The 15,134-nt window shown below is 28.1% G+C and overlaps 1 protein-coding gene across 1 annotated transcript in view; it reads right to left on the bottom strand.

Moving 5' to 3' along the window:
- Nucleotides 1-5,259, bottom strand: part of LOC101239020 (transient receptor potential channel) — a 40,070-nt gene extending 34,811 nt beyond the window's left edge. The window contains exons 1-3 of the mRNA XM_065812482.1: nucleotides 5,223-5,259; nucleotides 3,944-4,118; nucleotides 3,615-3,779 (exon numbers count right to left, since the gene is read on the bottom strand). Coding sequence (XP_065668554.1) covers nucleotides 3,615-3,779; nucleotides 3,944-4,045 — 267 coding nt within the window. The 5' untranslated portion in view covers nucleotides 4,046-4,118; nucleotides 5,223-5,259. The remainder of the gene's footprint in view (nucleotides 1-3,614; nucleotides 3,780-3,943; nucleotides 4,119-5,222) is intronic.
- Between the last annotated feature and the right edge of the window lie 9,875 nt (nucleotides 5,260-15,134).

Here is a 15,134-nt window from a genome sequence, read left to right as displayed (position 1 = left end):
AATTTAGATTTTTATTTTTACAATATAGCGTTAAATATTTAAAGAAAATTACAAGTTAATAATAAATTCAAAAAGAATGTTTAAGTAAATAGGTGTTCAAAGAAAATAAATATAACACCGCGTCATCACAATCCTTTTATCGAACTAATTTATAAACTTAAATAATGTATCATATGGTATAAAACTCATAATTGGAGTCAAATAGATTTTTAAAAGAATAGCTAAAAAGTTAAGGTTAAAATCCATTTAAAAAACTAAACTAAGAGAATAAAAAAAATAGAAAACTTTTTTTAAACATGAGATTTGGAAAATTTCTTTTTGTTTGAAACTTGAATAAATTTAAAGACTTCGCCATATATTTGCATTTTTTTTTGACAGGCACTCTATATTTTAGGCCTTATTACAATTTTCTAAGCGTTTGTTTAGTTTTCTAGGCAATTTATAAATATTACTTGCATTTGATCTTTTTTTTTGATTTTTCTTAAATGGCTTTGCATGTTCAAGCGTGTTATTGTAGCCTATAAATTGTTAGAATTTTTTTTTTTTTGCGTACTTGCTCATGATATATTAGCAGAGTTGATGAAACAGTGAATGAGGCCAAAATATATTAGTTTAAAAGTTTGCATAATAACGTATGAGCTAACTCGATACATCACATCAATAGTTTTGATAATTTTTGACTGAATATGTTTTATTTGCGGAAACCAGGTTAAGTTTTTTTCAATTAAAATTTTTAAAAATTATTGTTTTTTATAAGTTTATTATTTAAAAAAAGATCGAGCAAATTTAAGAGGTATGTTTAGTTCTAGTGTTTTTTTTTTCATGGAACAAAGTATAGTTCATTTTCTTAACATTAAATGATAGTTTATTTGCCCATAATGGTATTAAACAACTATATACAGATGTGAATATTGATCTAAAGAATATAAATATCTGGTTCAGGGAAAAATTGGATTTGTTTCGTCAGGAATCATTATTAAATTCAGTTTTAATTATGCATTGCAAAAGTCAATAACATAAATCAAAAATAGGAGTGGACCAAGAACTGATCCTTGAGAAACTCCGCATAAGAAACTAAATATTCCGGATGATATATAATACACAGACTGCTTTCTATCTATGAGATATAAAAAACTTTTAATCCGGTTATTGGTTGTATTAGTTTTACTCTTATTTTTTATTTTATCTAAGAGAATTCGATGTTTAATTGTATCATATGCTTTAGATAAATCGATAAATACTTTTATAGCAAATTTGTTTTTTTAAAACCATCAGTTATTTGGTTGACTATTTCAATATATACAGGTTCGATCAAATGGTTTTTCTGAAATCCTAAACGTGTTAGGTAAATAAGTTGTTTTTAGTAAAAGATTCGAAGATTCTATTTATAAATTAATCGTTCAAACAGTTATGAAAATACAGAAACTAATTTTTCTAATTTTTCTACTTGTCTGTCCAGTCATTAAACTCTATAAACAAAATGAAAATTAAAACAGCTAATTTCACGGCCACAAATCTTTTAAAAGCACTGCGAGAACAATAACATTTTTTTGATGATAATCAAAGTTCTAAAGGCTTTTATAGAACGTTTATCCTTTGTAAAATTAATGCTTCTTTTCTTTTTTAACATGTTAATTTTAAAAACTCTTTTAAGATTAAAAGCGCAATTATTTTCGTTAAGTTATTATTTTCATAAAACAAAAATATTTTTGCTTATTTCTTCACATATATTTCTATATATTTTGCTTAATATATACTTCTATATATTATTTAATCTATGAAAAGTTTATTTTATTTTTTCAGAACTGTGTCCAGTGAGGCAGTTAGTATTTTGTGGTTTTTTAATTTTAACCATGGTGGTATTGTGGTTTATCCTCCTCCGTCTAATTGCCATTTAAGACCACATACCATGGTCTGCGAAGACGAGTTCAGATCACTAAAGAGCTTCATAATCCGCTTCAACGGACCAAAAGTAAGTAAGCTTAAGAAGAACGAAGAGTATTGAAGTGACATACTGAAGAAGTCGAATTAGAAAGATAGCATATAAATAGCGAAAAGATATTGCACTGGATGTCACAATGTGCAATTATAGATTAATCGGTTACAATTAATTACTGTTTTTGATAAATTTTAACCATGGTTGGATAAACCAAAAAAAGTTAATTTCTAAAAAAAATTCTTTTAATAATAATTTTATATCGTTTTATAATGCTGTTCATTTGCAAAAACTTCATTTTTGAATATTAAATTAAGATTTTAATACGCTTATTTTTCGTAATATCACGTCGTTTTTCAATTAGTAAATATTATTAAAACCAGTAAAAGTTAAACAAAATTCGATTTAAAAGTAATCATAAATGCATTAATTATTCACTTAAGGCATATCTCTTTTTTTTAAAAAACAAAAAACAAATGCTATTTAACATTATTCGCAATCTTAATTGCTTATTCTAATAACGTACGTATTTGGTGAACGAACCCTTATATACCAAATATGAGAGTAACAGGAAGATATTTTTTTGCTACCCTCTAATAAATTTGATAAATTAAAAATTTTAATTTTGGTCTTCAAAAGTTATAAAAAGAACCACTTAAATTCATAGGGTGTGAAACTTTATAAGTAGGGTGTCAAACTTTATATCTAGAGTGTCAAACTTTATATGTAGGGTGAGAAACTTTACCTGGTCATAATTTTCGAATACTAAAAGATTATTATAAGAGATTTAAATTTTTTTTTAAATAAATTTTAAAAAACGGTATTTGACGCCCCTATTTTCAGTTCGTTTAGTTCTGATCTTGACTTGAGGGTCTCATTTTCAATAGGTTTATGAATATCTAATGGGATCATTAACTTGTGCTAAATATTTGTACGTGTTGTTTACGCAGTAAGATGTAATTGTTTAAGCTTTTGTTAAAAATCTTTTTTTTAAAAATTAAAACAACTTATGTTTAATAACTTCATTAATTATTTTATATTCATTTCCTTTTTTTATCGTAGAACCGTTATTTTCTCTGGATTATGTTATAAAAAAACAACTTATTATATGTGCATTTAAAAGTTGAAATTTTAAATAGATTTTAAATAGTGCTAAAAAAGTTAAATTTAAAAGTTGAGATTTTAAATAGCGCTAATTTTATGAACAAATACACAATCTATACTACGCTAACAGAGGTACCATTGCTATGTGTAAAAGCGGCGCCATTTTATTTTATATTAAATATATAAATAGTTTTATTATGTAGAGAATTCAAGCAGTTATAGCAGACTTTGCTTCTACGGGAATATTATGATTTGTATTGGAGCATTACAGTAAAAAAAAACAAATTAAACACAAAAAAGATTTTCTTAAACCCTCTGTTTTATGACCAAGAAAATTATATATGCATAAATGCATTTATACATATATAACGCATGTATAACGTATTTATGCATTAATGACCCAGAAAATTATATGAAAATCATAATATAATACGAAAATACCATAATAATACGAAACCAAAAAAAGTGTTAATATACTTATCATTATTGCTAATATCCTAGTCGGCCTCAGACGCCACTATGACGTCAAAGCCGACTGGTATGCTGCTGTTGTGTTAACTTTGCTTAATCATACCTTCAAGATTCCAACTGTAAACCAGTTTTTTAGCTCCGGATTCAAAGTAAAACTTGTTGCTGAACCTGTTACAGATACAACGAGGCGTGGTTGGCCTAGCTTCCATTTTTTTACAAACAGATCAAAAATATGTTCTATCTTGGAGTTGACATCTATTTTGGCAAACTAAAACAAGATTGTTCAATTTACTTTCCAATAAGTTCTATTTGTTAAAAAATAATAAACTACTTTATATCTTAATAACTTATTAAATATATATAAGTTATTAAATATATCATTTAAAAACAAATTTTTATAACAATTTTAAATGTGTAAGAATTTTATAATACCTTGGCTGTTTCTCTGTTTGCTCCACCAGTAAAATGAATTTTCCCGTATGATTTTCTTATGTCAACGTTATTTAACATTTCCTCTTCTATAATTGTTTCCATTATTTATTGTTTCATTTTTATACCCTTTTATCTTTTCAAAATCTCAACAAAGATTTACGGTAAACGGTTCTAGCTAAATTAGTAAACTGCTTTTTAGTAATTATAGATGATAACAATGCTTATTATTTTGATTACATGCTTATTATTTTGATTCTAAAGGGGTTGGTAACTAATTTTCTAATTTGTTTTTCAGTGACTTACATTGGCTTCAGTTTGCATTTGTCCCAAAAGCATTTATTAAAACTTGAACAAAAATATTTTTGAACCATTATATGATAGTAGAATAAGAAAAACTTTAATTTTGTTTTTAAACAATTAGCTTAGTGGACAGCCTCATCATGTATATAGCATAGTGTAGCATAAATATAGTTATTTATAAAAACTAAATAATACTCATGAAATTAATAGATTAATTGATGTATATAGCATATACATTATCATGTATACAGCATAGTGTAGCATAAATATAGTTATTTATAAAAACTAAATAATACTCATGAAATTAATAGATTAATTGATGTATATAGCATATACATCATCATGTATACAGCATAGTGTAGCATAAATATAGTTATTTATAAAAACTAAATAATACTCATGAAATTAATAGGTTAATTGATGTATATAGCATATACATCATCATGTATACAGCATAGTGAAGCATAAATATAGTAGTTTATAAAAACTAAATAATACTCATGAAATTAATAGATTAATTGATGTATATAGCATTTACATCATCATGTATATAGCATAGTGTAGCATAAATATAGTTATTTATAAAAACTAAATAATACTCATGAAATTAATAGATTAATTGATGTATATAGCATATACATCATCATGTATATAGCATAGTGTAGCATAAATATAGTTATTTATAAAAACTAAATAATACTCATGAAATTAATAGATTAATTGGAAAACATTGTTATTTGAAATAAAGAATCTTCTGATTTTTTGCTTTAATAATTTTTTATTAACAACGTAACAATAATAATTTTATTTACACATTATTATTAGTTTAATAACCAGTTTAAAAAAAAAACAAAAAAACAGGCTTATAACCAGTTTCAATAAAAATTAGAAAAAAAAAGAGTAATAATATTATTCTATTAAAGTCACAAAATTTCTTCTGTATTTAAAATTTAAAGTTTAGTCACCAAAACATATTTACTTCAGAAGGCTTGAATCAAATTCTTTATATTACTTGAATTTTATTTAAAGTTTGTCCCACGTCGTTAATAATGAGAAAACTTTAATAAACAATTTTAAACTTTAAAGCTTTTAAACATGAATAGTTTTAAATATTAACAAATGTTTCATTTATCATAAATAATGGTATATAGAACATACACATATTTAATCCCAAAAGTTTTTTTATCGGAGTTTTTGTGTAATAAAATATTTATGACAATATATTCATAAATATTTATGACTATATATTTACAACCATTTTGTGTATAACCCAATGTATATTGCTATAATCAAATGACCTGTAGCGATTTTTTTAAGAAACGAATAATTTAGAAAAATTAGTAATTATAAATTAGTAATTATAAATTAATAATAGTAATAAACTAATCAGAATCATAAAGTTTAACAATAATAATAAAAATAGAAACAATGATCACAAAAATGATGATGATAATAATAAAAATAATAATTGTTATTTATTGCTGAAATTTTAAAGAAATCAAAAATAAAACGAATTAAATACAATGACTTTACATAAAAATAAAATGTTAATGTTTATAATTCTAAACGAGAGTGTGTAATCAGGACTTTCTATATCAGCCAGTAATATAATATTCGGTTTAAATGAATTTGACTTAACGTACTTTAAACATTTTCACCGGTTTATAACATTTAGTGAAAGACGTTTATATGTAGCGGATATTCTCTCAAGAATAAAGTTTCCTCTTAATGGACACCTTTCTTTTAATATTTTTTTTCAAATTTAATAGGATTTTTTTTTTATATTTAAATTAACTTTTTAATTCTTTGACTGGTTTATTATTTTTTTTTGAATGTACACCAATTGACTAGGATTAAGCAGTAGCAAGTTTTACTCCATTAAACCTCCTCTTATCGACAGAGTTTCATAACTCATTTGTGAGAAGTTTCTTGGTTAAGTTGCTCTTCTTTGAACTTATTCAAGAGCTGATTTATCATACTTCTTTTCTTGATTCCAGATTGGTGCTGTGTATTTGGTCGAAGAAATGTTTTATAAAATATTTAAGCAATTAAGTTTGTGTAGAATTCAAATGTTCCCATCAGTAGAAATCATAACGCCAAGGTCTTTTTTTTCAAGTTTTATCTTCCATGCATGACACTATCAGCTATTTTGTTTATATTAATTTGTAATTTATTTCTCTGCGTCTCAATTTATTCCAGCTCGGAAAGAATTTTTCCATTTTCTTCGTATATTTCTGTTACGTAGAAAAGTTTACAAGGAAAGTTGTTTACGAATATTGTTTATAGAAGCAGTCTTTGTATTACCCAACAGCTAATTTGACACTAATCTATATGATTTTCACATAGTATTACTTGTTGTTGTCTGTTATTTAAGAAAATTTTTATTTATCTTGCAAAATTATTGTTATAACCGTACAACTTAATTTTACGGATACAATATTAATTTTACGGATACAATATTAATTTTTCGGATACGATATTCATGCGGTGTCAAAAGTTTTCTTGAGATCAGTGACTAGAATTTCGGTTTGATGTTTTGATCAGAGTCGGACTGGCGATGGGGATTAGGGGGTTTTTCTGCCGCGATGTCTAAAGGTCCTGGCCCCCTCTTAAAATTAAGATACACAAATAATTTTTAAGAAAAAAACTATGTGATAATGGGTTAAACGTAAAAAAAAAGGTACCTAAAAAAAAAAAAGGTCATTTATATATAATATAGGGAAATTTTATATATAGGCAGCCCCCCATCTATTATTATTATTATTATTATTATTATTATTATTGTTATTATTATTATTATTATGTATTTTGCCGATAAGAAAAGTTTACAAGTTTATGGAATACAAATATATAAATACATGGCTGGGGCAAGAAGAAGACAAGTTCTGTCTTATCACCAAGCCCCTTTAAATAAAAATGTCAATAATAAAAATACAAAACAAAGTAACTCGTTAAATAAACGTTAAACAAAACGTTGCATTAAAATAAAATAACGATAAATAAAAACTAAAAAACATTTTACGCTATATTACAGTGTAATATATCCAAAAGTATACGAAGATTTTTTTATTAATTATTTTAATTAAATTAATTTTTTACTAACTGGTTTTAGATTTATAAACCTTTTGAATTTAAATCATAAAATAACATAAAATAATACACGAACAACAAACAACCAAACAAAAAAAAAAAAACATTTTTTAAAAACATTTTTAGTATCATAATGTGTCTTTTATATATGTAAAGTTTTATTATATCAGATAAAAAACAACGTCATAATGTACAAATTGAACTGTATATAGAATATATATTTAAACCATATTTATAAAGGAATAGACAAAAGTGATTACTCCTAATCAAAGGCTTCAGAAAAATTTTAATTCGTTGTCATTTATTAAAAGCTTTTGCTTAAGTTTGTTTTTTAATTTTTTAATAGAAGAAATAGTTTTTAACTCATTATTTAATAGCGTGTTCCAAAGTTTAGGACCTCTGTTAGCTTAAGAGAACTTAGTAACAGAGTAATAGATTTTAGGTTGAACATAATTGTTTTCTGAAAATCGTGTTGGGTATAGATGATATATTTTTTCCAAAAAAGAGTTAAATAAAATAGGTGCTATTTTTTATTAACTTTGAACATAAAAATAAGAATTTGATAAAGATTTAGTTGAAATACGTTGAGAATATTAAATTTAATGAATAGAGGTTTAGTGTGAGAGAAACGATCTACATTTCCAATAATTCTTAAAGCATGTTTTTGTTTAATTAATAGTTTATTTATTTTAGTTACGTTAGTGCTACACCAGGCAACGTTTGCATAACTTAGTTAGCTATGAATAAATGAAAAATAAATGTATTTTAAACAGGTTTGGTTAAATAACTGCTTAGCTTTTTAAAGTAGACCAATATTTTTCGAAATTTTATTTAGAATTATATTTATGTGCTCCTTCCAACTCACATTTTCATCAATAACAACACCAAGAAATAACAATGAACGCTCTCTTATTATACAAGAGTTATTTACAACTAAAATTGGAAGATTTAATGGGATGAGTCTCTTTTCATGAAGACGATGGAAGAAAGTATATTTTGTTTTTTTTTATGTTTATGGATAATTTATTTGCTATAAACCATTCACTTAGTTTTGCAAGCTCTTTGTTTACTGTTTCAAATAAAGAATTAATATCCTTATCAGAATAAAATAAGTTGGTGTCGTCTGCAAATAGGATTGAATTTAAGATACATGAAAATTTATTTAAGTCATTTATATAAATGAGGAATAAAAGGGGCCCTAAAATCTATGCCTTCCTTCCACCCCATCCCCGGGCTCCTAAATGCTAGTCCGACCTAGTTTTGATTATAGCTGTGTAATATTTTATAATATTTAATTTATAAGTAATATTTAATAGTAATATACACTGAGCAAAATTTTGTTATTTTATAGTAAACAAAGGTTTTGTCCATTTGTGTGCCTATTGCGCATCTTGGTTAGTGTTAAATATTACTAATGCACCTTAGGTATGCACACAGATTATAAAAAATCTTTAACAATGTTCATATTATAAACCTATCCAAAGTAGAATAAAAGGAAACATCTAAAACAGTTGTTTTCTCTATTCACCCCACATGCGAGGTCATAAGGAACATAAAGAAAAATGAAAATAAAAATAAAAAAAAGATCAGCCATTAACATTAATCCAAAAAATGCATAATTTTATAAGAGCAGTGTAAGGCTATACTTAGTACCACAAAATGCAGTCACAAAACTATATCTCAGTCAATGGTACTAGAAAAACCCTACAAACTCTCCCTATTTGTCACATTTTACGGTACAGTATCAAATGCTTTCCCCAAATCAGTAAGTAAAATGTCGGATGGATTTTTATTAAAGTTGTACTAACAAAGAGTTGACAATCTATCAAACTTGTTACACAACTCCATTGTACAAAATCATTTTGTTACAACGTGATAAGATTATTAGTTGTTAAATGTTCAATCATCGCGAATTACACTTTCCATTATTTAACCAATGACTTATGTGAGTGAGATAGGCTAACTATTTGCAATAAATCGTCTGCCGGTTTTTGTAAAGTCTTCCTTTTTTTTTGTTGCTTTTTTGAAGTTTTCATTTTTTTAATTATCTTTTTTTAAAAGTCTCAAAGTTTTAATTATTCTAAAAACATTTTGACAATTAAAATTCCACAAACATTTGTCAATTAAAATACCAATCTACTTTATTCAAAATGTTAAAACTTATGCAATCTATAAAAATGCGATTGTTTATTTTAGGGGTTGTCCATAAAGCTTTTAATAACAAATTTAATCGCATTTAATTTCATCGTATTGCTCTTATATTTTGATACTTGCCCTGAAAGCATTAAGGTCATTCTTGGGTGCTTTTGTAGACTGAGAGCATTTTAAAAACTATGGTGCATAAAGAATGGCGATAGAAAAACTTCCTTTTTATACCTCATTTTCTTTCTTTTCTGTCATTACTTTAACAAATTTTTTTGTCATTTTCAATGTAAGGTAAGGTAAAGTCCGTCTGCCATAAAACGTGCCTCATGAAGTTGGTGGAATTTAAAAATGGTTACATTTCCACCAAGATAAAGAACAACATGCGGGCAAAGGTTCCTATGATCACTTCAAGCAAAATTATTTTTCAGCAGAGCCTTAGAACAGAGTTTTGCAAGAGTGTACAACACTGAATCAACTTTTAGGTTATCCCAACTCATTTTTACAATATTATTTAAAGTGTTCACTTCTGTACAAACTTCATTCCACTTTTTTTAACTTTAAATACAATGCTCTATGGGGACCTTTTGTCTTTCCTGAGAGAACTTACTTGAAGTTAGACATAAACACCTCATAAATTTGATGCCTGCATAACAACTAAATCAAATGGAGGTTAAGTTTTACGCTCAGCAATTGAATCACTGCATATTTTCCTTGTTACTACTCGTTGCATCGCAGCAGAAAGCAAACAGTTGATAACACACTCGTATTAGCGCTATTGACTGGCATGCTCCAGTACCTTCTTTGTTCTATATGAAAAAAAAAACATCTTTTTTGTTTCAAAGAAACAATTGGTGATTTATATATGCGTTATTATCATATTTGTGTGCTTCGTATACTTATGTTTTTTATATATTTTTATATTGGGTAAAAGATTTTTTTTTGCTGTATTTCGCTTTTTGAAACTTTGCTTAGTTATAACCTTTTACTCATATACTCTCTTTAAATAAGATATGCAGCAAAATGTACAAAGAAAATATTAAATGTGTAACTATCCCATTTTCATTGCGTCTTATGGTTTTTACTTAAAAACAAAGTTACTTAACCAATATATTTTTTGCGACAAGAAATCTGTTTTTTGCGGAAGAAAAAATTATTTTTTACGTCATTCAAAAAAATGACTGTTATAAATTCTTCTTTGAAAAAAATTAAATAAATTTATAAAGAAACATTAAGATTTACTGTATTTTAGCTTGTAAGAATAAAAGTAATTTGAATTTAAAATATACATATTATTAAAGATTTTTATTCTTCTTTTTAGCAACAGGTTCAGACGACTTAAATAATTTTCCCACTTTCCCAATTTTCCATCTTTATTTTATTTTTTTTATTTTCTTTTGCATTATTTTTCATTCTTCACAAATGTTTTTCCTTTCTATTTTTTCTTTTCTTCGTCTTCTTTTTTATACATTTCCATAACTTCGTCACTCGTAAAGATTCTATAACTAATTTTCTTGTATTTTCTATTTGTTTTGCGTTTAATTGTTTTGGAAGTTTGAGCAAACCCTAATTTAAAGTTGAAGAAACTGGAGCTGCCGTTTCATTATGAAATGCTGATGAGAGTATATCAAGCTGCTGCTTCATAACTAAAGAATTCAAAACATAGTAACCAGGGGTGTAGCTAAAAAGGTTATTCAATGGCTCTATACTTTCCAGTATTTTCGAGACGTAATGAAGAATAGCTGTTGCCTTATCAATTGGTACACAAGAAGATTCTACAAGAAAAAATAAAACGTAAAAATTTTTAATCAAATAAATAAATTTTATTAATACTGACAAGCTTAAACAGGAGCAATTAGATCATTACTGCTAATGTTTTGATGAAGCTGCATTTAAAAAAGTATTTCAAAACATTCAGAAGTTACTTTTGTATCTGAATCACAGTTGTCCAAAAAAAAGGGGTCCTAACCTCTTTGAAAATGACCCAAAAAATCCCTTAGAAGAGTGATTCTATAGGTTATGGTGATCACTTTGAAATAACAATTAGAATTCTTTAATAACGTCCGCAGGAGAAAATTGCATTTAAAGTTTTTGCCTAATTTGCACTAAGAAACTTGATTTTCAAAATGCGTTTCCACTGCTAAAAGTTACTAAAAAAACCTTTTTGTTTTGTCTTAAATGTTGCAAATATCTCTAAACAACATTGTATTAACTTATTGTTTAACTTTTTTTCCTTCTTTATTAAAATTTTAAATTTAAAAGCAATAAAATTGAAATATGTTGACGCCAAATTTTTCCGCTGAAACAATGTAAACAAATAAATTGGCTCTTTTGTTAAAAATTAATGTCTTTGTCAAAAATATCCAATTCAGCAAAAACTCATGGTGATTGCAGAAAATCTGTTTAATTTTGTGTTTGAAGAAAAGTGATTGCATATTAACTTATTTTTTGATTGAAAGAATCAAGAATATTTATAAGTCTAATATTAACTTCAATGATGAGAAAATTCTAACTGGCATTTGCAATTCATGTAGAAGCAATGACTTGATACTGCTAGTATTATTGAACAGATACCAGACTTGTACAATTTCAGTTCGATTATCATTAAGTCATCTACAAGGTACTCTGGTGCTTGCAAATGTATAATTTGTAGGGTGGCCAAATCATATATATTGATTTATTAAATCAAAAAATAAAAGTCTACCCTGAAACTGACCGTATCAAAGTTTTCAGTCCCGAATCTTCATTATCACAGCCAGCTGAAAAAAGATGCAGAATTTGTTTGTCAGTACTTGCGAAAGGACGCCCACACTTTTATACTATAGGTACAAGGCGGGAAAATGTACAAAAACTTGCTGTAGAGCGCCATAAGTGTGCTGAACAAATAGCAGCTGATTTATTCTCTAAAAAAGATGTCTCTCCAGGAGGTACTGTTAAACTTAGTCGAGCAAGTGAAGGTAAATCTTTAAAAGTTCTACCAGGACATTTAGCGAAGTACAAGCAGCAACTATTTACTGCTGAAACATTGGTCCAAGTTCAAAACAACACGAATCTTTCCAATGTTGGTGTGAAAAGGCTTGCATCAGCTCTAAACAACTCAATTGAAAAAAGAGCTGTAGAGGCAAACGTGAAGCGAAAACTTGACAACCTTTGGAAAAAATTAGCAGATTTTTTCATGATGTCAAATGTTGTCATTCTGGACAAAGAAATGAAAAAACAAGTTCGAAAAGTTGTTCACTGCAATAACTAGAATGTCTTAATCAACCATATTCTCTTAGTAAGAGGACTTACATCACATCATTTAATTAAACTTGAAATTGATGGAGGTGGTTCATTTTTGAAAATTACCCTCCGCGTAATTGACATATATTCCAAGCAAAGTTATACTCAAGGATCATCATGTATTCCTGAAACAAATGAAAATCTTAGGACACTATTGAGCCTCATACAAATTGAAGATGTGTCTTACATAATTTCATGTGACATGAAAATAGTAAATATTTTATGTGGTATCCAGTCTCACTCTAGCAAACACCCATGTTGCTGGTGTGATGTCGAGTCTAACAACCTCACAAACTTTGGTCAATCAAGAACATTTAGTTCTTGATTGCAACAGCTATGCTGGATTCCTCTCTTTAGACGCAGAACTTCAATCGACTAAGAATTATGCAAATGTTGTCTATCCTCCATTAATTAACCCCTACAGGCGATCTGGGCTCATTTTTGATGCAATTCCTCCAATGGAACACCATTATTTTCTTGGAATCTTCAACCATATTTTTAAACAACTCCTTGAAGTATGGGATCAAGCACAAGAATGGCCAAATCTCTTCCACCTACAAATGCTAGCATATCACGGGGACAGTTCAATGAAAATGAACGCAACAAACTGTTTTTTTTTTTAAACATCTTTGCTTCCAAAAAGGCTGCAAGCAGCCACCAATTAAAGTTGGAAGTTACTGAAAGAGAAAAGATGGAGATTGTAGAGCAAGATAACGATTGACGGACGACTTAAAGGATTGCAAATTATATGAATCAGGAAAACAAGATGAAGGAAGCGAATTCCAAAGAGCTGATGTTCGAGGAAAAAAACTAAACGAATAAGCGTTTTTGGAGCACTTAGGAACAGTCAGAGAAAAAGGATGACACTTAATTGAATGGCGAGTAACACGAGAATGAATTTTAGAAAATGGCACAAGAAACGCTAGCTCTTTAGAGCAGTGCCCATTATAGTATTTGTAGAAAAGAGAAAGAGAAGCAACATTACGACGATGTGACAATGGTTGGAGGTTGGTTGCAAAAGCAGGTCCAACTATGTTTACAATGCGTTTTTGCACCTTGTCTAAAAGAGAAAGGGCATCATTAGAAGAACCGCCCCAGATATGGCAACAGTATTCCATACTGAGATAGAGAATAGAAGCTGAAGTAAGAAAGTGACGAGCTCGATAAAGAGATGCAACCTTAGCAGATGCTAATTTTGCAACTGATTTGATATATGGTTTCCAAAAAAGATTGGAAGTAAAAGTTAATCCTAGAAGATGAAGAGTAGATGACTCATAGAGTACATCACCGTTCATAAATATAGGAAGATCTAAATTATTGCGATAACGATTGGCTGAAAAAAATTGAATTTTATCTGTATTGAAGTTCACCAGCCACTGTGAGCCCCATGCTGTAGCAGAAGTGAGATCCTATTCAAGCTCAAATGTTGCCTCCAAGCAATCAGAGAGTGTTGGTTTCTTATCACAACAAGAATAAATGGTAGTATCATCAGCAAACAATGCCACCTTAGATGTGAGAATATCTGGAAGATTGTTGATGTAAATTAAAAAGAGTATAGGGCCAAGGATAGAACCTTGAGGAATCCCTGAAGTTACAGAATAAGAAGAAGAGTGCTGTCCATCGAGGACAACTTTTATGCTACAATTGGAAAAGAAGGATTCAATAATCTTAAAGATGTTGCCAGATACACCATAAGAAGTAAGCTTATGGAGAAGACCAGCATACCAAACTTTATCAAAAGCATTTGAAATATCAAGAGCGATGGCCTTAACCTCTCCACCTTTATCTAATGCACGATAAAACCTATCAGTTATTCCTGTTAGCAAACCAGCTGTAGAACGAGAAGACAGAAATCCATATTGGTTGTCAGAAAGTAAGTTATTAGATTCAAGATAAGAAACTAAATGTTTCTTAATTAAAGATTCAAAAACCTTGCTTATGATAGGAAGAAGACTAATGGGATGGTAGTTAGACGAATCAGATTGCTCTCCAGAATTTTTGAAGATAGGGATAACGGATGCCGCTTTCCAGCAGGCTGGAAAACAAGACTCTGATAAGCACTTGTTAAATAGTTTTGAGAGTATAGACGACAGCTCCGGAGAACACTTCTGCAAGACAAAAACAGGTATGTTGTCCGGGCCATAAGCTTTAGAAGAGTCTAGACAGGAAATCACTTTAGATACAGGAGCTGGAGTGAAACGAATGTCAAGCAATGAAACAACCTGTTTGTTGGCAATATCAGGTAGAACGCAACTAGTGGAATCAAAAGATGATATTGATGAAAAGTTTTTAGCAAACAATTCAGCTTTGTCTTTAGGTGAGATGACAAAGTCTGAACCATGCAAGAGAGGTGGAATTAAAGATTTGCCCTTATTAT

Source organism: Hydra vulgaris, chromosome 12 (genome assembly GCF_038396675.1).
Source record: "Hydra vulgaris chromosome 12, alternate assembly HydraT2T_AEP".
Taxonomy (NCBI): Eukaryota; Metazoa; Cnidaria; class Hydrozoa; order Anthoathecata; family Hydridae; genus Hydra; species Hydra vulgaris.
Note: the sequence above shows the minus strand (reverse complement) of the source record. Positions and strands in the feature narration are given on the sequence as shown.